The sequence below is a fragment of the Gymnogyps californianus genome, chromosome 6 (genome assembly GCF_018139145.2).
Source record: "Gymnogyps californianus isolate 813 chromosome 6, ASM1813914v2, whole genome shotgun sequence".
Classification (NCBI taxonomy): Eukaryota; Metazoa; Chordata; class Aves; order Accipitriformes; family Cathartidae; genus Gymnogyps; species Gymnogyps californianus.
Genome location: NC_059476.1, coordinates 8,652,801 through 8,680,668, shown reverse-complemented (window position 1 = coordinate 8,680,668; position 27,868 = coordinate 8,652,801). Strand labels below are relative to the sequence as shown.

Genomic DNA, 27,868 nt, shown 5'->3' with positions numbered 1-27,868 from the left:
GTGCAGAAATCCTGTGTGTGAATCGCGTTGCACAACTCTGTTCTGTCCCATCCTAACAACTAGCTATTCCAGAATACTTCCAGTGAGGTTTACCGGAAGGTGTTAATGAGATGCGTTACACAAGGCTAAGTGCGAGTGACGAACAGGTGAGTTTCAAATTATGCGGCAATGAGTTTGAGATGTCAGAATCCAGTCACCTCCTATGAAGTTTGCCAGAGGAGCTTGCTTAGGAGGTTGGCAGCAAAGTTGACAAATCAGCTGTCTGCCTTCTCAGACTCACTGCTTCAGTACCCTTACCATCTCAACCATCCCGAGCAGGGAACCCATCCTCCTCTACCCCTTAGGGAAACTCCTTAGGCAAGACCCCCTTCCTGAGTAAGTAGGGACTCCCCTCTTCTGCACTGCCCTGGAGAAGTACAAAACAAGCCCCCAACTACTTCTATGCAGTTGGGAAATACCTGTAGCTAGTCATTACACCATCTTTAACATCCTTCATAAATCAGGCATGGCGCTCTGCACCAGAGTTGCACAAATAAAGGAGACTCAGGGAGGGAAAAAGGATGACTTATTTTCCCTTTCTTACAGTCAGGAACTGAAGCAAAATGAATGTAAATACTTTCCTCAGGGTCACAAAAAAGTGTGCAGCAGGGCCAGGCACTGGATCGGGTCACCGGATTTAATGACATGAGACAGCAGTGTGAGGAGTGCAATGCAGGCCATCACTTCTCAAGAAGGAAGCAATGTCCTGTTGAACTCAAGACTTCTATAAAGCCCATTGTCGTGGTCTAACCCCAGCCAGCAGCTCAGCACCACGCAGCCGCGTCCCCCTCTCCCCTCCCAGTGGGGTGAGGAGGAGGAAAGGAAAAAAAGTAAAACTCGTGGGTTGAGATAAGAAGAGTTTAATAACTAAAGTAAAAAATAATAGTACTAAAATAGTACTAAATAGTACTAAACAATAGTAATAATGAAATATAATAATAACAGTAATGAAAAGGAATATAACAAAAAAAAGGAAGGGGGGGAGGAAAAAACCAGTGATGCACAATGCAATTGCTCACCACCCACTGACCGATGCCAGAGCAGCGATCTGCCCCTCCTGACCAACTCCCCCCAGTTTATATACTGGGCATGACGTTCCATGGTATGGAATACCCCTTTGGCTAGTTCAGCTCAGCTGCCCCGGCTCTGCTCCCTCCCAGCTCCTTGCCCACCTGCTTGCTGGCAGAGCATGGGGAACTGAAAAGTCCTTGGCTTAGGATAAGCGCTACTTAGCAACAACTAAAACATCAGAGTGTTATCAACATCATTCTCACACTAAATCCAAACCCCAGCTCTGTACCAGCTACTAAGAAGAAAATTAACTCTGTCCCAGCCAAAACCAGGACACCCATCCCCTCCTGCCTCCATACTTGGCTGTGCCACTTTTGTAATTCTAAAAATTGATTTGATGTTTTTATGAATAATAAATCATATTCTCTACTTTCAAAAATATAAGCTTTCATTTTGTTTAATTTTAAGCTATTATTTCAACAGCGTTCTGCCAAAACATGACAGCTCGTATGGGCTGATGACTTCTGCTATAAATGTGGTTCAGCTGATTAGACCACTTAAAAATACACATTTTCTCACCCAATCGGTTCAGCTAAAAATAAAATATTGCATTAATTTCTACCCCTTGTGTTCTGTTTTGCATTTTTGTCATATACTGTTTCTTGAGTTAATTTTCATTCTTTGGTATAGTAAATGTCAACACTGCACTTCCTTGCTAATGCATCTATAACCTATAGACAGAGCAAGAGAGATTTATTCTTATGAGCTAAAGGTGAAAAAAAAAACCATTGACAGCAGCTGTGTTACTGGTAGCAAATAGTCTTCCTCCTGTTTCTTTCTGTATTTAAAAATTAAAATTGTTACTTGTATGAAACCTTTAGATATTATCACTTTGTATTAATGGAGCCAGTCCAAAAAATGCAAGGGTTTGATATTTCACAGGACAACCTGCCTTTGGCAAAGACTGGAACAGGTAATTCTTTCTTATTTTCACAACAAGGTAAGCCAGCTTTTTAGAACAATTTAAATTGCATCTTTAAAATGTCAAGTGAGATGCACCATTTGATATGTTTGGCTGTCATGTTGAAAGGTAGCTTTTTTTTAAATCAAATGTGTTTCATTTTTCTAGGGTTTTTAAGGACATGTTATGATTTGCATTCAGTCTTTTATGTTATTTAACTATTCTGCAACACTGTGAGTGCTTCAGAATTACAATACAAATTTCATTTAATACTCCTTAAGCATTTGTTCACTACAAAAATTATGCCAAAGGTAAATTACTAATAAAGCCATTACAAAGCATTCAGCCTCTGTCCCTTTTCTCTTTCTTGACACTCTTTTGGCAATGGGGTAAGGTAAAACAAACACACATACAAATAAATCTCTTAAATCTTTTATAGAAGAAGGGAACAGCAATAATAAGTAATCCAAAATACTAACTCTCTGCTCCACTTACATCATCTGTATTTACTTTATATGTAACGTCAGAAAAACGATTTTAGGAGAAAACGTATGCTTGTCATAAAGTGATACATGCAGGTATGCTAATGAGAAAACAAGGACTATTTTTGTTGGAGTTCTCCGTCAACAGAAATAAAGTACTCTATTGCATAGCACAGCAGACTCTCTTCTTTCCAAAAAGCACAGCCTATCAAAATGTCCCTCATAAATATTTGTGAGGCCAGAACCAAAAGCATAAGAATAATAAAAATTAATTAAATAGAACTAATAGGCGGAGACCTCAACGTTCAGTTTATGCAGTCATCTCTCTTACCACTTTTGATCCTACCTATTTTATTTCTGTGACTTCTCTGATTTTTTTATGCTACTCTAATATCCTAGAACACATTGATAAAATCCTTGTAAATGAACCACAAATTTGCAGGGATAAGCCTACCAAGCCATTTTGGTCTTTCATCTTTCTTAGAGATGAAACTTGACAAGGCTCTTGTACAGAAAGCCTCCCCAGTGCCTTCATTCTGCCTTTAAGACTATCTCCTTTCTGATTATATCTTTTTATAGGCCAGTCACTTGCCAGCATCTTTCCTTATAGAAACTCCACAGGAAATGCCATAATTTTCTCCAGGTAAAAATATATCAGGCTTTTTTTTCTTCTCTAGGTAATCTGTATTTCACGTGTTCCCACATGATTTTTTATCAGTTTTTGTTTCTCTCTTCAGGCTTCTGTTTCCCCAAGAAAAGCTAATTCTTTTCTACATAGTTGCATTCTGATAAGTTATTCTTCCAAAAGCAAAGCTGACTGGGGTTGGAGTTGCCACTGGGAGGGTAAACAATTGCTCACTGACCTATCAGCAAATCTGCCTACATGGGCTCTCTACAAAACTTGTGGCTCTCTTATTTTTCTTTTGTAGTAACACGGTATCAGGGACTTTGTAATTTCAAATAGTCTCCAAGCTGCTTTAAGTTATTCTGTTTCCAATAATTAGGAAGCAGAAGTTGATAGCATGCCCAAATCTATTTTTATGGCATATTTCCAAGATAAAACAGAGCCAAGAATCTGTTCTTTAGCTTTAGCTATCAAAGATCTAAAAACTTCCGGACAGAACATGCATCATCACCAACCCTCACACAAACAGAGCACGCCTACATTGCTGTGCTGCAGAAAAACATACCTCTCCTCCTAGCTACCACAAGGTTGGATGGGGCAAGTGTCTTGCAACACCGGAAGCATAAGCAAGATGTGAAAATACAGGCTGGCACTGGTGTCACTCCCCTTTTCATCCTGTAATTTTTCCTTTTTTTGACACTAGGAAAGCTTGGGACCGAATGTAGGAGATGTCCAGAGTCCTAGATGGCTAGCTTTGTTCTGAGCCGCTGGTCTGTGTCCGAGCTGGTTAGAGCCATTATGTTATCGATCTAAACGTTCACAAAGATTTGCATTTGCCTTTCAATCTCCACGGCAGATCTACAGTTATTCCCTTTTATTTCACCTGCTTCTTTCAAATAAGTTTAATATTCTAGCATTAATAGGAGATTAAGCATTCAGAATAATGGACTTCACCCTCTTCCCTTTAATTCTGCCCATTACCTGTAAAGAAAGCCTGGCTGTCCCTACTGACTCCTCTCCGTCTTCGGTTACTTTCATCATTTGCTCTAAAATTCTCTGCTTGTGTTATTTCCTTTAAATGATATTGTGCTCCATAAGTCTCCAGCACACAAAACCAGAAGTTAACATTATCTTTGCTTGCTTTGACTGATTTAATTAGCAAGCAGCATGTATTATGGAAGGTCATAAATATTTGTCATTTCCAAAATATTCTTTTTGTTGCTGTTGTACAATACTGGAAAGGATACACTAAGGCAAATTGGTTTTGCCTCTATTCAATATAAGATTTGTTCACTTGACCAGAATGAACACATTGGAGTTAGACAATAGAAATATCAAGAAAGTCTTTTATTCATGGCTCTGCCACTCAGAGACTAAAGGTAACATTCTCCAAGAAGGTGAGTGGTCTTTGTCTATACGTATTATCAGTTCTCTAGGGGATGGAATACACAAAGCTACTTCCAGATGACCTCCACCCAAGCTAAGAAATTCATTAACCATCTTCAATCTAAAATTGAAATGAGAGACAAAAATGTTGCTTATGCAATTTTATTCACTTATCTTTCTATGAAAGCCTTGGTAATTTATGTATTGCTACACTTGAAACACAGTTGCTGAGATTCCTTTGGAGAACGTGATTCTCAGTGAGTGTTTTGATCCTCTTTTTCCTACCTATGTGAAGGCCACTACTATCAGAATGCATTTATGTCCTTGATAATTCTCAAGCTGACATTTATAAAACCACCTGGATGTGTTCACTTGCATATTGTCAGAGGCAACTGCAAAAGCCAGCCTTTTCTTACTGTCCATAAAAACCTACTGTTTCTCTTAAGACATAAAACCAGACCCAGAAAAATTGACCATTCCTAAAAGAAGCTAGACCTTAAAACCCTACAACATGGGCTAGAAATTGTTTTTACTATTAATTCCATCTTGTCATACTGACCTACATTAATTTAATCTGCGCCACTGTGTATTCCCTCTGAAATACACCGACAGTGAAACTCTGTGTTGAAATGTATATGGTCCCCCTGTATCGAGCAGGTTGCCACTTATTAACATACAGAGCAGATCAAAAAGTGAACTGAAGAGGTTAGTAAACTTATATTCTTGCCAAATGCGGTTTTCAGCTATTTTCATACATTTGTCCCTGGAGGTATTCTTGCAAGTGTGTACTTTGTTTCAATTTGTAACTGCACTGCTGGGGGGGGCTTGATGGCACTGTTTCAACACTTGCACTCAAAGAACTAACTCTATGGAAAGTACAGCAAAATATTTGAGCATATCCAGCAATCCTGGTTCCCTAAAAAAATATTTCAAAGGGGTCTGATTTTCACACAAAGATGTTCAGCAATTTCTGAGGGTGTTTCTTCATTAATAGAGGCACTAGTTTCACTGGCTGCTTTCCATTTAACTTACATGCCAGTATTTTGACAAATGGGGCACATGACATTCCTTATCTCTTTTCCATGGCTCCCCAACTTCACTCCTCCCCAGACTTATCTAATGAGCTACATTGTTCTGAGGAGATACAGGTCCCATAACTGCTGCCGAATTTCCATCTTCCAGTCAATGAACATAGACTAGACTGCAGATAATTCCTTACTAGCTAGATCTGTTCTGTCATATCTGAAATTACATATGTGTCTTCAGTGTAACCAGTAATTAAATACAAGATCCAGTCACTGACTAGCCACTGCTTCCTCCAGATTCCTCTGAGACTTCTTTCTAATGATTATCATCATATATGGCACAGGCTTGCACCACTTTACCAAAGAGAACCAGACTCAGAACATTCATGTATATGCCACATGCTACAAGGAGTGACAGACACTCTTGACTTGGTTTTCACAATGGCTAGCAGGCTGAGTGCATTATGTACAGCTCAGCATATGGAAAAACATATTTTTGGTGTTATTTCTGAAATTACATCTTCTCTCAGGCAATGCACAAATCTCAAGACCACAAATTGTCTTCTTATACGAACCACAGATTCAACCCAAGTTACTTCCTGCCCTTAGGCACTTGAATCACTCCTTGTGTAAGGATGACAGTCGGTGTTATACAGTTGCCTGAACAGGTGATTATGGCAGCACCCATCCTGTAGATAGCAGTGCAGTGACTTGAGGTCTTGCCCAGGAACTGAAAGACCTGGGTTGTGACATAGTTGTGACCCACAACCTCCAGAGCACAGAAGAGAACCTGGGACTTACATGATGGACAAGTCACGAAGCCATTACAGAGAAAAAGAAGAATGACATGATTATCATCACCCTATCCTCCTCCTCCCGACACAATTTTGAATGAAAGTGGCTGTGGTTTCTCTGCTCTAAGTGGATCGCAATATTGTCAGTAGATGCCAGTTATATTCAGAGCATGCCAACCGATGAGAAAGCTTGGTACAGAGCCACCTAATCTGTGAATCCCACATGGCCTAAGAGGACATAGATTAGTCAAAATGGTATTGGGTAGACAGAGCTTGGGTAACTTCATTAGAAAAAGCTAATAAATGCTCAGGCACCTATATTCTCCCTAAGTTGTAACACAATCTTTTCTTACTGCCTCCTTTTTAAAAGAAGTTAGCCCACTCTATGTAAAAAATACAGACAGGCTTGATCATATGAAAATGTACAAAGGTTTGCTCCACAGGGCATGTACATCAGACAGATAACAAACAGATAGCTGGTGACTTCCAGCGGGTGACACAGAGCAGCGAAATTAAGCTCCTGTTCTGAACTTGCCCGCAGAGGAGGCTCAGCCCATTGCCTGTAACAGGAGCTTACGATAACTGGCTAACTCAGGTAAGCATTTCACGTTGACTGTTATGAATGTTACATACAGTAACCCCTCTGAGGGCTCAAATGGCCTCGTCCTGCTTTTCTTCAAACCCATAACAAAACTTTAAGAGGTGAAAATTTTGATGAATTAGATACGATGAGAGACAAGAAAAGGCAACATCTGTTATATCCAGCAATAAGGGTATCATTCTTCCAAAGGTTCTCAGTCACCCACACGAAGCCTATAATTAGAAGCCGTGTGGGCAGGTCCGCACCCACCGTCATGGGACTGATTCCAAGTGAAAAGAGCCAGTAGCAACCAGGATTTGACAGGGAGCTGGCTGAACGGAGCTTGCGAGGCAGCAACCCTGTCTGCATTCAGAGTGGTAAGTGGCTGAAAACTTGGTAGGGTTTTTGGGCAAGCGTCCTTGCTAACTGCTGGTTGGGGCTGGAGGACTGTAAGGACTCCTGTTTCAAAAAAGGCAGGCTGAACGGTATGGTCTGAGTCAACAGGCAAAAAGCAAACAGCAGCACTCAGAGTGATCCTGAGGAGACCCTGGCAGCAGCTACGAGGCTTAAAACTTTTCAATTCCAGGAAATCCCAGTAGGAGATGAGAATTTCTGGCCTGTGATAATGTAATGCAGCTAGGAAAATAGGGTGGGTTCAGTAGGGCTAAGGTAATTTAAGACTGAATACATCCCTATGTTTTTAAAGTAAGAACAAAATGACAGTATTTTCACATGGAATCTGGACTTTTTTTTTTTTTAAGGGAAAATGCATGAGAACAAAAACAACAGCTGAAATGAAAAAGGAGGATAAATTAGGCTACAAAATCAAACATTATTAGGAGCACTGCAAATTTAAAGGGAGAATGGAAGTGGGGAAGAATTACAGAGCTGTTATATGAATGAATGTGGCAAACGAGATGTATTTTGGTAGACTACCATATATAGAGAAACTTGAACTAATCAGCAAGGGTTATTCTGCACTTCAGAAATGGTAAAAGGAAAATAGTGTTGGTCTTTAGAGTTGACTAAATTTAACAGTAGCCTAATTGTGAAGAGGAACAGTGAAGGTCCTCCTGGAAAGACAGACAAGTGGCCAGATGGTGGCTGCAAGTCGGATGAAGGCTTCCTGGTTAGCATAGAATTGGCACAGCCACCTCCCAAAACTAAATCATGTTTGTTGGAGTTTTTTATGATGCTTGTAGTCAGATTAAATCATCATAATTGTCTCTGTAAATTTAAACATATGAATATCAGCGCAGGGTCGAGGTGAGAATCTTATTATTTAGAAAATCAGAGCAGATTGAAGTGGGAAGCCAAGGACTTGATATTGAATAGATTTTCTTTACTATTATCTTGCAATTTGTTTGCATTGTTCACCATTTTTAAGCAACTGACCTAAACACCTTAAGAGCCCACATCTTACTGCATCCTCCAATGATGAACAAATATATGTACAACTTTGCATACTTACTAACCTTTTATTGGAGCGATTCCCACATTGAACGCCTCAAGAAAAGAACTTGCATCACTACTCTGAGTCATTTTTTCAGGTTAATGCCCTAGTTCAGTGTCTCAGATTCAGTTTAAGAGGTCAGTAGATACTCAGACCAGACAACATATGTGAGCCCTGCCTTACCTTGGTTACTCCTTTGAGTGGTTTGGAGAAGGAAGTTTACAAAAGATTCTGGACATCATTGCTCCACAACAAAATCGATTTATCTAATGTTAAATTTGTGGGTTTCAGAGCTATTCAATTAAGATCAGTTTCCTCCTGGAGAACTTAACCGTACAAAAAGCTGGTGAGCCAGCAGGAAAGGAGACTGGCTAATGCCAAGACACTCTTTTACTTATTATTACTCGTTTGTATTGAAGCAGTGCCAAAGAGCCTTCATCTGGAATCAGGACTCTACTATGGGCTGTTTATGGGGAGGAGCTGGAGATGAAATTAAGTCTTTTATGAACTACACCAATTACTCTGCTGCCTGAATTAGTACACCATATCACCAGCACTTTATCCAGTACTGTGCACGCCAGTTTTCAGTATTTGATAGTCTGGACAAATACTGTGTCTGAGCTACCGAACAGGTACTGTGCCTAGAAAAGATGGTATTCTTTGTGTACTTGTAAAGAATGAGCTGAACACCATTCAAATAAAACAAACAAAAAAACTTATAGTGTACTTTCAGGTATTTACATATGGGTAAATATGTACACGATCCCCTTTATGAGGCCTAAAGATACTATTGTAATTTTTTTTCCCCTTAGTTTCTTTTACCATTTTGGGTAATGTTAAAATGCTTGGGTGTGCAAGTAGCAAGTGTTCTCTAAAAGCCTCAGGCTCAAAGCCATGCAAGAATTTGCTGAGAGAACAGGAAATCTAACATGTAACTTCTATACCCAAGGCTTATATGCTAAACTCTGGAGGGCTGCTTCTCCTTTGTGTTGCCTTTACACCGTTAACTGAGCGCTGTGCCAAACTACTGAAAAATATGAAAGGCTAAAATAAAACACTGGAAAGACAGAAACGACAGAAATATTCTCTGTTTAAGAACAGTGCCAGTGCAGGAAATATAGGAAGCATGGTTGGAGTGGTAAGGCAAGAAAAGATGGAAAAAAAACCATTAATGGTGAAAATTAAAAAGACTTGAAAGAAGGTAAAGAACTTAAACTTCGTTACTGAATGGGGAAAAGCAGACCTGAAAATTGGAAAGACCGCATAAGACTGAAGGGACAGAAGATGCCATGCTTAGCTTTGTTGACAGATGCAAAAGAGCTAGCATTGCACATTGTTACTGCAGAAGGAGCTGTTCCTGCTCTACCGCTGCTTGCTTTGAACATGATGATACTAACAAAGGCTGTTCCCCACCTCAGCATAGGCTGCTGAGGTGACCTTTTAACTTCCCATTTGGCCTCTTTGAAACACAGGATGAAGAAGTGGAAGGCACCATCTAGGTCATCGACCCTTGTCCATGCCACTTCTCACTGTCACATTAAAATGTGATAAAACTCCATCTTAAAACTAGCTATGTTTTTTTCCCTGTGACTCCAGCTGGATGGCTATTTCAGGACAACACACTGGGCTTCATTTTTTCATAGCTAGTTCTTGTTCCACCACTACTGCTTTGTTTAAGTGTCACTGCTCCTCTTCTGGTCTCAGACTATATCTTTGGGGAACAACCATTTCCACTCCAAGCCTTCATACTCCTAGTCTAAAAAGTCCTCTCTTCACTTCTTGCTCTGCATTCCCTCTTTTCCATTCTCATGATGATCCAAGAAGACTTTCTTTCAACCTTCTCCATTTTCTCAATATCCCTCTTGAACTGTGCATGCAGCACCAATGAAACCTCTATACTCTTTAAATAATACCCCCATCTATATCTTGAATACAATATATATACTGAAAATATTATTCTCCCAACTGTATATGTGGAAACAAAGACTAACAAGTTCCTTGGCACTTCAAAAGTCATTAGTAATACATTAGCAAGACTTCAAAGGCCTTTTCAGTTATTGCTTCCTCAGATGTTCACCTCCATTCTGTGAGTACGATTTGCAGTGTGACAGCATTTACTTTCCCAAACAATAAAAAATAATCCAACATTCATGACCTGTACTTTTTATTTACTAATCCCTTAGTCTAGATGTCAGTACTTTTTTCAGTATGAGCTCATGTCCAGCAATACCAGTGTTGAAAGCTGGCATGCAGTGTAATGCCAGGAGCTGATTCCTCTAAAACCCTAATCAGTGATGATGCATCATGAGCAGTGAGTAACTATAGGGTCAAAAAACACAGCTAAAAACCCATGATCACAGCTTGATCATGATGTGATGTGATGGTGCACAGTGGTGAGAACTGTATTTGTAAATCCAGGAGTTGCCTTCTAGTTCTTTGCCGTTATAGTCTGAGATGCGATAATTACTCAATTTTTAATCTACTTAATCCATGCATTTAATTTTTAATCTACTTAACTGTTGTAATAGTGCATGTATATAATGTTAATTTCTTAACCAAAATATCAAGTAGCAGAACAGATCTTATTAAAATCTGAGTATCATGAGACTTATAATGTTGATCTTATAAGAGTGTCATGTTAGTTTGTCATGTCATGTAACTGAATTCAATTACACAACTTAATCTTTTAATAGTTTTTCACAATTTTTCTTTCTTGACTGAGTATCCTGTGGAGAGTTTCATTATTCTGCCTCAGGCTGATATTGGACTGAAACGCCACAGGTCTGAAACTCCTCAGGTCATTCATCCTATTTTTCTTACCTGTTAGCATATGAGTTTTCTTCAAACCACAACTCTGGAATTCTCTTACTAATAAATAACTTAACAAAAAATTGTCAATAGGTTTTTTTGACAGCTTTTTTCTTTAAGGATCTCAGCTATGAGTTACCAAAGTCCAATGATTTTAAAATATGTAGTTCCAGCAGCTGTTCTTCAGCAGATCTAAAATTGTCTGAACAGAGTATCATCATGAATACTTTTTTTTCTGGTGTGAACAACATCAGCTGGTTTTGGTAAAGAGAGAAAAAGAAAAATGTAAACATTTCACTTCAGCTGCATCATTGCCTTTTGCTCCATTTTATCTAGCAATGGACCAAAAACAATGGATCTTTTAAATTCTTCCATGCATGAAATATTCCTTCTTAATTCATGTCTTAATTCTACTGGCCATAAATGTACATGCTGACATTGCCGTTTTCCTTAGGAAATCTGTGTGACTTCTAGCTATTAATTCCCAGTTACCAATATTCCCCTTTTTCGTCCTCTTGTATTCTTCCAGTTTCTTTCACTTCACCAAGTTGCCTGTAGGTTTTAAATCTCTTTTCTATCACTTTTTTTTTCAGCATAAAGCTACCTAATCTTCATTAAAGAAAACAGTGGCCGTTTTGTATCCTGTTACTGCTCACCAGGGAAAGAGATAAGAAGCGTGATAAGAGAATGGTGAGTAAAATTCTTAGCAATGAGATAAAGAACATACCTTATTTTAAATTAAAAAAAAAATCTATTTACTGCAGTGAGATTATTAGGTTAAAAATGCTGATAATTAAAACCCCTGAGATTTGGGCTTGCTTCTCATTAATAGACTGTGTGTGCGTGCTTGTGTGCATGTCCTGAGGAAGGTGTGTGGGTACATGTGTGGGACTTAAAAATACACTGTTGACAGTCATTATGCAGACTTTCTCATATCTCACAAACCATCCACTAGTGGCCCATGAATCACAGGTTGAGCAACAGTGTCCAGAAGGTGACTTGATGGCCTGTTGTGAAGGACAACTACTGCTCCAGTGTAGGTTTTATACATTAGGATGTCAGTCTATGAATATTTGCAATTTATATTTTTTTTTCTGACCTGAACAGCAATTTGGAAATATTTAGTGCGGGTTTTGCTTCAGAAGTGCATGTCCTCTGTCCATTGAGTATAACAATTGAGCTCAGCGTTCAGCAGCCTTCTTGCCAGCAATACTGGCTAGGCTGAGATCACGTTCACAAACAAGTCATTCCAGTTCCTCTTGTTCAGCACTAAGCCTCTTAAATGCCCAGCGAAAGAATTTTCCCCCATCAAAGTGTATGCTGCCTCAAGTCTTTTTACAACGACATAATTTCTTAACCTCTTTGCAATATTTGTCATTAAGTTAAAATAGTCCAACATAGAAAACCTATCCACTAAAAAGTTGTCTCCTACACAAACTACACCTCTCCTAATAACAGAATGTATCAACATTCCACAAAAAATAAAAAAATTTTAAAAAATAAAATTTCTGCATCTTCCATTACTTACCTAGCTACATGTTCATTTCTATTTTCTGCCTTCAAAGGAAGAACCTCTGAAAGGAAACTACTGATCGCTTTTATTTGGCAACAACCTCCCACATTTTCTAAAATCATTACTCATTAGCTGCCTTTCAGATTTGGGGTCTCAAAAGAAATTATACTATCCTTCCTGCTGTAGTATTCCCGACACGGACTATACATCTCCTGAGTGTGAGAACTCTGTATTAAATATAAACAAATCCCACTAAGCTCTCCGATTCATCTGATAAGCCACATCTTCTGTGATTTTCCTGCACTGTCATCAGGTTCTCATCATGATGATGGGTACTTCTTGACAGATATTCCAGCTGAACGGAGGTGCTCCTTTTGGCTAAAAGCTAGGACCTCTCTGTGCTTGTCTGTCACCAGCTGCTTAGAATAACTCCTGGTCCTTTTCCCTCCTACTCTTACTCACTCCCAGACTTCCTCTCTGCTTTCCACTCTCCTCAAGCAGCTAGCTTTCTTCTCTGGTAACTACATCAATAGATATATTAGACTTGGGAACAGAATTGTATTTCCAAGGAAATTTCATTATTCCTCTCAGCTCTGCACTTTGCAACTCCAGCTCACTGCTTAGATATTCAGCCTTGCTCCCCTGCCCTAGCACATAAAGAACGAGCTATTACCACACAGGGACTTCAGAGTTGATTAGAGAATGCTCAGAGACACACTCTCTGCACTCTGACCTATCCCATTTGGTTTGGTTAGGAAACCATGTCATTGCAGCCAAGTAATCCAACTTCCACCAAAAAAAGCACATCGGTGGATCACATACGCCTCCTCTCTGACATTTGACACACAAGCTTCAAGGACAGATTCTGTGAAATTCCCAATTGTTTCTTGTTTGTTTCCAAGAGCATTTGGTAACGTCAATGACCTTTGGAGCATTGGTTTCCTAGCTTTCTCACATTGCCAAATCTCTAAAAATATCCCTTGGAGACAGTTTCCCACATAGCAAGACTATACCTACTAAATTTACCATTTTTTCTTAATTACTTCTAATGAGCTATCTCAGTGGCCGGGGGTGACAGCTCGAAATTTTTGCTTTACAAGAAAAGCAGTATGTTGAAAATGGGAGGCAGGTGCCATAGGAAACACCTAGAAGAAGTGGAAATTGAGAACAGTGAATGAGGCAAACGGGAGGGGAGGAGAATGGTGAAATATATCAAACCCCTGCCATGGGAAAGCCAAGTAAGGAAAGTGTAGAGGAAAGGAATCTGAATAAAGTCGGTGATACGAAGGTGCATAAATGCAAAGAGCCCTGGGTAAAAGCAGCACAAACAGCTTGAAGATAGAATCATAGAACCATTTAGGTTGGAAAAGACCTTTAAGATCATCAAGTCCAACCGTAAACCTAACACTGACAAGTCCACCACTAAACCATGTCCCTAAGTGCCACATCGACACATCTTTTAAATACCTCCAGGGATGGTGACTCAACCACTTCCCTGGGCAGCCTGTTCCAATGCTTGACAACCCTTTTGGTGAAGCAATTTTTCCTAATATCTAATCTAAACCTCCCCTGGCACAACTTGAGGCCATTTCCTCTTGTCCTATCGTTTGTTACGTGGGAGAAGAGACCGACACCCAACTTGCTAAAACCTCCTTTCAGGTAGTTGTAGAGAGTGATAAGGTCTCCCCTGAGCCTCCTTTTCTCCAGGCTAAACAACCCCAGTTCCCTCAGCCACTCCTCACAGGACTTGTTCTCTAGACCCTTCACCAGCTTCATTGCCCTTCTTTGGACACGCTCCAGCACCTCAATGTCTTTCTTGTAGTGAGAGACCCAAGCTGTCAAGCATGCAGGCTTTACCAAGTTACAGGTATCGCTTTGTTCTGCCACACCTCCCACCTATCTCCTCACAGCTGGCAAAAATCAGGACCTTGAGATCTGATTCACTCCCTCAGCAAACTGCGTGCAGCATTGGCTGTGCAAGAAATGCAATGAACAGCAAAACTGAGTGGAAGGGAAGGATCACTTCCCTCATCCTGCTGGCAAAACTCCTCCTAATGCAGGATGCTAGTGGCTGCCTTTGCTGCAAGGGCATGTTGCTGGCTTGTGGTCAATTGGGGTCCACCAGGACCCTCAGGTCTCTTTCTGCAAAGCTTCTTTCCAGCTGATGGGTCCCCAGTGTGTATCGACCAGTGTATGAGGTTATTCCTTTTCAGGTGCAGGTCTTTACATTTCTCTTTGTATTATACTCTTTTAAAAAGGACAAATCACTAAATAAAATGCTTAACCTGTATATTTAATTTGCTTTAGGTGGTTGGAATGTGGATTATTGCATTTTATCTCCTTGGCACAGTAGCAGGTGAGACACTATATCTATAAAAACTACTGCTAGAAGGTGAATTCAGATTAAATAATATATAGGAGATGATGACTGGTATTTTCCTTTACATTGAAGTTGCAGTATGATTTGTGGGTCATTGTCATTGTATGACAATGTCTATTACTGTGCACAGAACTAATGCTAAAAGGCTCTGCTCTGTTTAAATTTTATTATTAAGAATACAAGAGACATAACTCTGTGCTGAAAATTCACAGAGAAATTCAGTCTCACGTGTCCTACTTCTATCAAGACAGTGCACGAGCTGTCTTTACATGACCACTGTATACAAAGAACCGCTCAGCAACAGGGTGCTTAGCACAACAGACAGTGCTAAAACATAGAAGTTGAGCATAAGTGAGCAAGAGACCCATTTGATCTAGAAAAAGCTACTATATTGAAAGAAATAATCATTTCATTCACAGTAGAAGGTTACTGAGTAGATATCCTTTATTCCTACGAGCAGAGACACAATGCTTTGGAGTAGGAAGCATGCAGGAGCAATTCTAACACGCACTTCTTAAAAGACTTTTTTTAAAAGAAATTGAATTAATCCTTTACAAGCCTAGAAAATGGTGTCATAACAGTGTCTGGGTCTTTACTTGGTTTATCCTCAAATTATTTAGCTCCCCTTGTGTTATCTGCTTCAGGTAATATCCATGAGGGAAACAAGAATGAATCTCAGTTTCAAAATTAATCATAAAACAAAATCCTTAGTTTTCTGCTCTTCAGACTGTTGTAGCCTCAAATACATCATCAAGCATAAGAGAGTCCGACATATAAACAAGTTGTTTCTTCTACTCTAGGTAAAGAAGTTTGCTACCCCAGGCTTGGCTGTTTTACAGATGACCCACCCTGGTCTGGGGTACCAGGGAGACTTCTGACAGGTTTGCCTGACTCTCCAGAACATATGAACATCAGCTTCTCTCTCTACACCAGAGAAACAGGAAATAACTCACAGGTGACATTTATTTTTAACTTCAGGAACTGACTAAACCTACGAATGTTTGTGAACTTGTTAAAAAGTCTACGTCAGTCATCATAGGCAAACAAGTCAGAGTAAGAAGATAGTTTGAAGGTACAGTAATGAATGTACTTTGGGGTAAAGCATGAAAAAAAATGCTGTGAATGAACTGTAGGACACAACAGATTTCCTGGCATTTTCCTGAACAAGGATATGGGTTATGGCAGACTACCTTTTGCATGTGTTTAGGTCTCTGAGGAAAGCTGAAGACTCGTTCAAATAAACAGCCTTCTGAGTATTCAGATAGGACAGCAAATACTGCTGCCTTACGGGGAAGCTGAGCTAGGAAGATATTGTGACTTTTAAAAATAAAAGTCTGAAGACCACTGATTTTATGCAATTTCCAAACCCACATTCCACCTTGAAATCTGAGTGATTTTACATTCTTACCTGTCTCTCTGCACTCTGAAAATAAGACAGAACTACTCAAGTTGCTTATGCCCTGAAATACCGAGCAGAGCAATGTGGAGGAACCTGTAAGATCAGGAGCTGGGACCACATCACTTCAGCAAATGCTTATGAAGGTGCTAAATGCCTTTCAGGCTCCCAAACCTAGTGTCCCTTGAGCTGTACAGGGATGTTTAGGATTCCTCTGGCATGAGCTATAATGCCATCACTGCTGTTGCAGACATCATGGCTTACAGCAATCCTGGTTGCCACGCTGAGAATCCAACTCAGGCTCCCTAAAGATGAGAAGTTATACCTGTAATAAACTTTTACAATCTGTAGAGCAGGGTCATGAGAGCACACAAGATACATCCAGCAGCAGGTTACTCAGCACTTCTGTTGTTGATAAAATAAGTCAAACACCACCTTGCACTACTTCCCAGCCACTAAACTTAAATGTATCTATAATCTAGGGCACAGCCCTTCCACACCCAAACTCCCTGAGCTCACATCACAGACCGTGTATTTGTCTGAAAACAATACAGACAGTTCAGATATCATTCTTAAAGAAAAAGGAAAATATATCATTAAAAAGCTTGCAGCAAAGTGTGAAGATCAGCTTCATCCCTATTGCACACAGTTCTTGCATGAAATTCTTTCAGCCTTTCTGGAGTAGCTAATGACAAAAACAGGCATAGAAACATCACCTATCCAGAAAAAGAAAAAGCTGTTACTTAGATGCAGAGCAGCACATTGAAGCCAAAGGTCAGGTCGTAAAAGGGCAAGCTGAACCAGGAGATGTGGAGCTGGTGGGCTGCTCTCTGAAGGAACTTGTCCAACTCAGGCCAACAGGCATGGTGCGACGCTGTGGCCCTTTTAGGTTGCTTCGTATTCCACATAAGGGGGTTCTTCCTGCATTAAGCAAAATAGATAGGAGCAGCAGAAACCACATGGGCACAACTTCTTTGGAAATCATAGTGGAACTGAGAAAGGCGAGATACAGGGGTCCCCGAGTTCCAAAAATCACAGACTTTGTCCATTCAAAGTAGTCCCTTGAGTCCTACAGAGGGGATGACCTAGCTAACTTTTTTTAAGTGTTTGAAAGTATGAATACATAAAACTTTTTTTTTTTTTTTTAACACGCAGGTGATCTCAGCGATAAACTCCTCAACCATCCGAAACTCACATTTGTCCTCACGTAGGAACACCTCCTTCATCATTCATGGATTTGGCAGCACTGGAAAAAAAGGCTGGGTGGTAGAAATGTGCTTGGTATGAGAGAGTATCCTCTGATTTCCATCACCAGTTGTAACCACAATCTGTCAGTATCCTTTAGGTGCTAATGTTCACCTTCCATTTTGCAATTCATTAGATAGTAGCAGATACCAACCAAGAAGTAAATTTCACAAAAGCCAAAATGTTCCCACTCTGGAAGATGCAGCATAGTCAAGGCTTCTTGGTCATCTCTGACATCATGCTTCTCTAGAGAGTTTCCATCCCCAAAGCCTACAGATCAGATCAAAGCAATAAACTGAACACAGATGTCCCCAGCCTCTACACTGGTGTCAGAATATCGGATTAGACACACCAGTTCACTGCTACTCCCATTAGGAGCAATTGAACCGTCCTTCAGTCAAAAGGTCTTCCTGAGTTGTAAAGTTCAAGTTTCAGTCTCCAAATACTATTTGGGTTCACCAGTATTCAGTTATTAAAATTAAAAAAAAAAAAAACCAAAACCTTTTTGTTTGATTACAGAGTGCAATGAAAAAAAGATTTCAAATATGAAATGTTGAAGCTACCACAAAATCAGCAGAATGTACTGCGTCAATGACAGCCTTGCCTCTGATAGATAAGCAAAATCTGCTCTAGTTTCTGCTTCTTCCACGCTGGCAGGGAAAAGGACAAGCTAGAAAAAGACCACCACTGAATGCTAAGTCACAGATCTGCAGCATTATTTTTATTCATAAATCTATGACAACTTTTAATCTAGAATATTAAATTTCTAATTTTTTCAGTTGAAAAGAAACAGCAATTCTATCTGCCTCTCCACACTACAAATGTACGGTGCCTACAGGAGAGGAGGGAGTCCAGGATTCAATGCACTATTGCTTCAAGCTTCTGTTTTCCTTGTCGTTTACCTTCAGCTGTTTATCATGTTTGATTCTGCTCAAAACCAAAATTTTTGTTTCCGCTCCTTGTTCTTTCTCAAACCTTAAGTGAGCCTTAGTCACAGAAAGCTACAACTGCAGACTTTAATACATGATTCTTCCAGTGGAAAAATCACTGATTTCTGCAAGACTGTGACCAGTACCAAAGTGACCAACGCATTAGCTTTCCTTGCTGAAATAGAAACTTTCTACTCTACTCCAAACCTTTCCAGTCTGACATGACTTTCTCAGTTTTAAAGGCACTTGGTAAATAAGTCTACTTCCTATGCTATTCAGTTAAACTACCAACATCCCTCAAAGAATGTCACATACTGCACATAGAAACTACTGTGCAGTTGTGTGGCTTTTCCAAATTATTTCAAATATGTATACAAATGGCTTATAAAGTAAAATATTTTTATTAAGGTCTTTCATAATTGATACTTTTTGGATGAATGGCTTGTTATATTCTGTTTTGTAAGAAGATGCGTGTTTCAGTGTGGTACGGGCTACAGTGAAGAGTCCTGTTTAGTAAGGAATGAGAAATTCCATGATTATATTACCTTTCAATGTTTATTCTGATTTAAGTTGAATCTCTGTTATTTTGTTTCCTTAAATACTTTGCTTTATGTGTTCCCACATCAGCTGTTACTGGAAGTGGAAAATATCAACTGCATTGCTGTCGATTGGAAAGAAGGTGCAAAAGGCACCTACGTCAGTGCGGTGAACAACATCCGTGTGATTGGGGCTGAGGTTGCTTATTTCATAAAAACTTTACAGGTAAAAGACACAGCTTTACCACCTACAATCCTTAAGTGGATGTAGTGGGGTTATGATGCTGCTGCTTTGATTTTGAACCTTGTCCAGTATGGTCAGCCAGTGCTTTAGGAAGAGCTGTACAATGCATGCAGTTGAGATCCAGCTAATTATACTAATTACCAACTCTGTAAGGACTTCTCACAGCCACAAAAGACGCAACTTAAGGTAATGTGGTTGAAAAGAGGTGCCAATTAATTTAAAGACCAGTAGGTGGCAACATTTCCCTACGATGATACAGGCAAGAAGGCATTCAATGGAAATGAGGCAAGGCCTACGAGTTCAGTGCTTCCAAGAGTTTTGCCAGCACTGTATATGTGTGCTAGAAGTAAATTAGTATCTCAGCTTAGCACCACTGAAACGAGCAGGAGGTGGCTCACTTGATAATGCCACGTTTGCTGTCTACAGGCACAGTAAACTGTCCAGTTGCATACTGGTTGTGAACTCCATGTTCCTGAAGGCAAGTGTTCACATTTACACATGTAGCGCAGAACTGCTCACTTGCAAAATTTAACAGTATCAGCATTTCCCGCTGACTTCAGAAAGACTCATGAGTACTTAGAACTGCTGAAAATCAGAACCCTGCCTGGCTATGGACTTGATCCTGGTCAGGAGGCGTTCATCTTAGAAGTGCTGCAAGAGAGAGTTCCGAGCCCGCAAGGCGAAGTGCCAACTTTGCGAGCACCTGAGTGTCAAAGAACACTTCCCCAGAATCTGCTGGGGTACAATCTACTGTTTCTAGCTAGGAAACTCATATCTAGCCTCACACATTTGCTTCTGTATCTTTCTTCTTTGTGTACAAATCCCAGGTCACTTGAAGATGGGTTCAGTTTCTCATTTACTACCTCTATTACTGCACCATTTGCAGTCTAGGCCTCTCTTTCTTCCGTTACAAAAATGCATAAATGATCCTTAGACTTTCTTTTCTTTTCCCCAATTTACAAAATTCTGGAGTTTGACTTTAGGAAAAGTTAAGCTGCATTGTAAATGGAAGTACTGCAGTAAAACATATTCAGAGGAATCTGCCGTCTAACAATAAAGGTACACAGGCCAATAGTACAGAACTGCTTTTATTTTGGCACGCATATTACAAAACAAAACTTAGTGTAAAAACCTCAAGCAATTAGCAACCAATCCTTGTTGCTTTTGGTCGTTACAAAACCCAGCAAATCCCTGAATGAAATGTGTCCCCTGCATGCAGCCTACACGCTGGTTAATCTCTGTTTCCACCTTTGATGCATGTGTAATATCTCAGCAGTGTAGGTCTCGTACAGGTGACACTTGGCAAAGAGGAGAATGAACTTCACCCCACCTAAGCTTGTCAGTGAAAATATTATTGAGTGATATGAACACATATTCTAAGTAGACATGTGGAGAACAGATGTGATAAAAAAGGGCTTTATTACAGAGTAAATAAAGAAAAAATAAGATCATTTTGATGGAAGATGAAATTAGGGGTTGATCCAAATGAGAAAGAAGGTTCATATTTTGTCACCAACGGTAACTGAATACGGTAACCGCATGCCAACACTACAACAGTGAATCCATCATCACTAGGCATTTAAAATTCTAGATTGGATCATTTTCTATCAAGTCTTAGTGTAATTTAAACAATAATTAACTCAAGGAACTCATACCCTCTTTGCTATGCAGGAAGTCAGTCTAGATGTTCCCAAAGGCCCGTAATGTAAGACACGCTCTTTGCTTGCTATTTAAAGCCTGTGTTCTTGTCTCCCACCACCACCACCTTAATGATCAGAAAATCTTCAGATACTCCCCTTGCGAAATCCATTTAATTGGCCACAGTCTGGGAGCACATACTGCAGGAGAGGCGGGAAGAAGGATCCGAGGCATCAGACGGATAACAGGTAGGCTGTTCACCGAGGTGCAGAGTTAACATAGCATGTTTCTAAAGGAACAAAACTTGTAAAACACTCGTCTGTAGACTGGAATTAAATTATCGGCAGTGCTGGAGACACCTTGCGTAAGAGCAGGCAAACTTTATGCTTCTCAGAAACAAGGGTAATTATTACATCTTCCTTCTCTAGTTAGGTTAAAAACTCTTTAGTGGAAGACTTTAGTGGAAGGACAAACATAGTTAATATGTTTGTAACATTACCGTCATCCACCGGGTTACATCAAGCCCTACACAGAGACAAAGCAACATACCAAGAATCCTTTGTTTTTACTATTCATAAAGCTTTACAGGCCAGTAATAAGCTCACAGGTAATAAAATGCCTTCTTCATAGTAATACAGTGCCATTACATAGTCTATTGGAGAATATTTTACTTCTTTTGGACTAAGTTTGCAGAAAGGTTCACAAAACCATATTATTGCGCATTTTTTTCAGTTTAGCTTAGAATTCACATCATTATTATTCAACATGCCTCATGCCATACTGAATATCTGATGTTGTAAGTTGGCAAAAGACATATTAACATGTGCAACACTTCTGTCCCTCCCTCAACCAATAAATGTGGGGGTTTTTAGGCTTAGACCCTGCTGGGCCCTATTTTGAAGGTACTCCTCCTGAGGTGAGATTGGATCCTTCAGATGCAAACTTTGTTGATGTTATTCACAGTAATGCTGCTCACTTTCCTGCCATAGGTAAGTGTTCATGTGCAAGTAAATATCTGCAGGGATGGGCATGTCACCAAGACACTGACATCATCATATGTGTATCACAGGGCTTGGAATGTATAACACCACCGGTCACCTGGACTTTTACCCAAACGGAGGAACTGTGATGCCTGGATGCACTGATTTAATTCCAGAGATGAAACAAAGCGATTTTGAAGTTATCATTGCAGGTAAACATACATTCCCATTATGCATAGTACTTTATTTTCATTCAATCCTGAAATGTGAACTGTGAAAGTAACTGTCTGTTTGGAAGAAAACAGCAAAACAAAATTGATTTTTGCCTATTTACTCATACATTAGAAAAGGAAATAAGAAACAATAAAGGCTGGATCAGAACAGTGCTCCCCAGGGAACACTGTAGGGAAAGGAGGTATAATACAGGCCTAAGCTTTGCTTCTGTAATTTGAATTTGGACCTGCAGAACACAAAAAGGCAGAGAACAAAGAGTCTGTAAGTCCATCAACCCCAGCAGGAGGTTTTCCAGGCTGAGACAGGCCAGTGTCATGACCAAACCTGTGGCATGACACCACCACCTTTGGTTTCTTGCAGATGCTGCAAAGAGCATCCGACACCCATAAGGCATGAATTAGGAAAAAGCACTCAGTGTTTCCAGGGACTGTACGTGCCTCACCTCTCCACCTGAGACTTCTCTCTCTTCACAGGCTTTGGAGAGGTTGGCAGAAGGCCAGTGGATTCTCCTTGCTCTATTAAGCCTTTTAAAACTGTAATTAATGTCATCTTGCTGTGACATCTCATATATATGTATATATATAAGGCTGTCTTCTTAAAAGGGACTATTACACCATAGCAGACCAATGCATGTCACTTGAAATCTCGGGGTAACTGGCACACAGTTCTCCGGATAAAACGCAGAAAAAACAGTAACTGGTACTGCAAATAGAAGTGTGTAAATTCAGATGAAAAGTGATTACAAGACCATGCTGCTGTTCTGTTCTGTGCCTCGGCTGTTTCCATGGTGAGGCAAGTGCAACTCCTGTACAGGAGAAGAGGAGGTTATTTCACAGACGCTCATAAACTTTGTTCCAACAGATGCTACAGTCGTTGGGGGGTGCCATCACTCACGCAGCCATGAGTTTTATTTTGAAAGTATCCTCTATCCCACCGGATACCTTGGATATCCCTGTGAAATGTACAAATCCTTTGAGTCAGTAAGTATATCAGCCCAGGAATGGGTGAGCTGTAAAGAAAATAATCCAGGTCTCTGCACTCATGATAGGTCTATGAGCACAGAGCACTTGGATGCCGGTGGTTGTGCTCTTGTGGTGTGGTTTGCGAGGAGGAACCGTGCAGTGAGGCACAGCGCACAGTGGCTCCATCAACTATTCTGCTCTGGAAAATGAATCCTGAAGCACAGATGATATCACCAAATAGGAAAAAAAATTAAACCTTGTACAATTCTCACCCTAAACCTTTATGCAAAGAGCACATAGGTTAGATGTATCTACCCTACTAATTCCTGGCTGGAAGAAGAGACATTTGGAGCCTCCAAAATCATTGACTCTTCTCTAATTTACACTGGGCACTGATTGGAGCAGCTAAATAAATGCACTTATGAATGATGTTACTTTTTTTTCCCCCATATTGTGTTGCAAAGCGGATGCACGCAAGTTCCCTTCCACTGGGAGGCTAAAATTGGCTATTTGTCCTAGACTCTAGCTGAAAAATATTTGAACTAGTGAGTTTCAGACCATCATCCACACAGGTATTAAACCTGCTCATTCCACACCCGCTTGGTATGCATGGGTGCCGAAGCCGTTATCTGAAACAAGTTTATCAGGTTTTGGTGGTAAGATATGACAACATACAGCACTGCCACAGCTTTGCAAGATCAGAACAGCATCTTGAGCCTTAATTTTGTCAGAGCTAGGATGAAAAAAAATACTCCTCATTAACTGATGCTCTCATTTTCCCTAGGGAGACTGCTTCCCGTGTTCCCAGGAGGAATGTCCCATGATGGGCCACTATGCTGACAGATTCCCAGCTAAATTGGAGAGGGTAAACCAAAAGTATTTTTTAAATACAGCAGCAGACCCACCTTTTGCTAGTAAGTGGAGGAGGTTTGTTACAGTTGATCATATGTTTGAAAAGTGATTGCCTTGATGTGATTTACAGCCATGCAACCTCTGTTGCTTCTATAAACAAGTGCTGACATCTCTGACAAAAAATGCTACATTAGTTATCAAAATTCAAGCTCACCGAGTCTTTCATTTGCTAACACGAATGAATTCCAGTTAGGAAAAAAAAGAACTTTCTAGTATACTAGCGTTTTTAGATCTCTCACATCAATGACAATCTAGTTTTATTTTGCTTTTCTTTATGCAGCTTGGAGACAAAAAGTATTTATCAAACTGTCTGGTGTAAAGAAAATGAAGGGGGACATAAACCTAGTTTTCCATGACACAGAGGGGAACACAAAAGAATATGAAATTGCCAGGTAAGATAAATTAATATTTTCCTACAGCATGTAATGCTGCTAACCTTAATCTACACATTTTCCACATATTTAAGCAGTGCAAACACTTATTCTGTGTTGCAGATGTTCTACTTAACATCAGATATGAAAAAAAGTTATCCCATAGATAAGACCTATGAGGGCAGATGGACGGTGGCAAAAAGGAAATGGAAGTCACTTCCTTTCCATGAATTATGTGACTTTACAATCAATGAGGAATACAGTTTGACAGGAGAAGTGCTACGTTTCTCTGAGTTGCTCTTAAAAAAAAAAAATAGATTTACACGTGTGGAATGCACGTAATTCACAGAGTGCTCACCCGTTACATACGTGCTTTAGCACTACCACTCCCATGCTAGCATGGCATCGCACATGTCAGCATACTCACTCCACGTGCTGACAAGACTCTCTGCTCTGCCGGTGACTTGCTGTATGATCTCATGCAAGGCAATCCTGTGCCTGAACTTATCAAATTTGCAAAGTGGATACCTCCTTCCTCCCTAGGATATATTGAAAGCCATCACTACTGTATGAATGGCACATTTATATAGTCTGGCCAGTGAGCTTCATTCACAGCTCATATCACATCCCACCGAGTACCAAAATAGCAGCTCCCGTTGTCTTCTGTACCTGCTCTGAAACAAGCGCTTCCACACCTTCTCCCACCATCCTCGGTGCACGTGCAGACCAAAGCTCCACAGAAGTTCCCAGCTCATCTATAAAATTCTCCCTGAAAACCTCGCCTGGAGCTCTCCCTGCAGTGATAGCTGCAAAACTCAGCACACTCGGGCGCTGGAGACAGCCCCAGCCTCACCCTTATCATATCCCGGTGGTCTCCTGCCACATGCATATTCAAAGTTTTCAGTATTGTTTTTCATCCTCTCCCTCTTCAGAGCATAACACCCCAGAGTCCTGGTCCAGTGTCCTGTGCTGTTGCAAAGAAGAGCAAAAGTGCAAATTTCTGTTGTAACAAAGGGGAAAACCCAAATCTTGTGGAGAATGTGATTTAGTTCAGGAATCTCTAAACTATTAAACTTAACGTTGCTGCCTTCATTCTATTTGCAGTGGAGTCCTCTCTCAAGACCAAGTTTATACAAAATACCTTGATGTTGCAATTAACCCAAAAAATACTAAAAAAATTGAATTTCTCTGGAATAAAACCATATTTACTCTGCTTTGGGCAAGATTAGGAGCAGAAACAGTCAATATAATTCACGGAGAAGACGGACATAGGTAAGTATATCCCCTTTACAGTTCAGAAGGAATGGGAAAGGAGTGCAAAACCTCCGGGAGACAGGATTGGAAAATGGTCTTAATAAATTGGACACATGGTTTGCAGTCAACAATGTGAATTTCAGTAATGACAAGGACAAGATGTTACACTTCGGCCAGAAAATCAAATGTTCTAGTACAAACCAGGGAATAACTGTCTGGAAAGGAATACAGCAATGAATAATTTGGAATGTATATTTTTTTTGCTGTGGCAAAACAATTACAAACCAAGATAAAGCAAGTCTCATACCCAGGTGCATTACCAGGAATACTGTATAGAAGATCCAGGGAGTAATTAATCTATTTTGAATAATTGGGACAAGACTGTAACCAGAAGCAGGGTCATTTTCAAGTTCGGAGAGTATACTTCAGGAACAATGCACACAGCCTGAAGTCTGGAAAAATAGCAAAAGAGATTTAGAAAACTCTATCTGCGTAGAGCAGCTGAAGGAAATGTGTTTCTCAATAAAGAAAAGCCTGGAGAGGAGCATAAAAACATATGCATAAGCTGTCTGTGAGGGGTCAAGTCAACTATTCCACATATCCACTGGGTTTAGGGCAAGGTTTAATTGATGTATTTTACAACAGAAGAAATATTGGTTAGATATTAGGGAAAAAACTTCCTTATAGTTTGGCGTTGGCATGGATTATTTAGAGAAGCTGATGAAATCCCTTTCAGTGTGAACTCCTAAAAAAAAGCTGCAAAGCTTTGATGGGGGCAATCTAGTTAAGCATCTAGCCTAAATAAAGGGAGCTTAACAAGACACCTTTCTGACTTCTTATCTAGAGCTTTATATTTGTGAATCTAGAGATTAATTTTATTCATGTATTAAAACTCAGATTTTACAGCTGGTCCCCAAAAGAAGGAAATTCACCTTGTTACTGTTAATATGCAGATTCTAATATTCTGTACGGCAGGCTTTTAGGAAGGCTTAAGTGGGATTATGGATGGAACTAACAACCCTCAAGGTGACAGCTAATCACCTTTCATTTTTCTTTGTGGGAAAATAGATAAATAAATCTTGACTGACGTATTTGTTTCTTCCCAGGTCAACTTTTTGTGGCCGTGGAACTGTGACATATGGAGTTCCCCAGTTACTTACACCTTGCTAGAGGTCACCGAGTATAACTGTTCTGTACCCAGCAGCTGAGCAAACGATCGGTCCTGTACATGGGAATGTTGGTACACAAGGCTATTAAAACAAAAATCGAACTGCCTGTTGCTTCCTTTATTTTTTCAGTTCTTTGCAAACACACTTATCAATGTTTTTCATGTTTGAACCAAGTTTATTGTGCTTGTAACTATGGAAGCAACTGGAAATCATATGTGCTAAAATCCATTTATAACACTGCACAGTCTTACTCTGCCAGTGCCTCAAGGTAAGAACTGTTTCCCACCACACTGATAATCTGACGGATTTTCTGTCTGTCAAACACTCTCAAGGCAGCACATTACCTCAGCACGCCCCTGGGGCTGGGAACAGTCCCAAGCACCTCCTTTCCACAGCCTACGCTATTACTCAAAACTTTCCAGCCCCACACAAGAGCACTGCCCTCAGAAGATGCTGTGGGATGAGGCAGGAACAGAACAAGACCAGGATATTTCTTCAGCGGGTCAGAACAGCCCTTTGTACGTTGCACTTTCATGGCAGCAACAGATGAAGGCAAACCTCAAGTGTTCCCTGCTTTGCAAGAAACTTAACAGCTGAATCACAGCGCCTGGCTACTGTTTAATTTCAAACACACACCTTTGCTGTGGCCACTGACAATCCTGGAGAGAAACTCTGACTTTGAATAACTCCAGGCTTTGCAAAACCTGGGATTGACTATTTCACATTAAAATGAACACTACTGCTCTGCAAAGCATGGCATGAGTGAGCCACCTGGAGCTTTAAGAGACCATGGCAGTGGATATTTTTCTAAGTACAAAAAACAAACTCTAATTTAATGAATAGGAAGAAAAAGTTAATCATTTATTCACTCCCATTTCTCAATGTTTGCTAAATGATGTACAAGCACTTGGGCAGATAAATTGCTACGAAATAGGAGTAGA

The 27,868-nt window shown here is 40.1% G+C and overlaps 1 protein-coding gene across 1 annotated transcript; it reads left to right on the top strand.

The window, feature by feature from the left end:
- The first annotated feature begins 110 nt into the window (after positions 1 to 110).
- On the top strand, positions 111 to 26,928 carry LOC127017823 (pancreatic lipase-related protein 2-like). The gene is made up of 13 exons (XM_050899114.1): positions 111 to 146; positions 14,985 to 15,033; positions 15,858 to 16,012; positions 17,609 to 17,734; positions 19,255 to 19,389; positions 21,185 to 21,293; positions 21,918 to 22,034; positions 22,115 to 22,237; positions 23,121 to 23,239; positions 24,006 to 24,135; positions 24,414 to 24,525; positions 25,609 to 25,776; positions 26,865 to 26,928. Exons 1-13 carry the CDS (start codon positions 111 to 113, stop codon positions 26,926 to 26,928), a joined length of 1,443 nt encoding a protein of 480 aa, XP_050755071.1.
- The last annotated feature ends 940 nt before the right edge of the window (positions 26,929 to 27,868 follow it).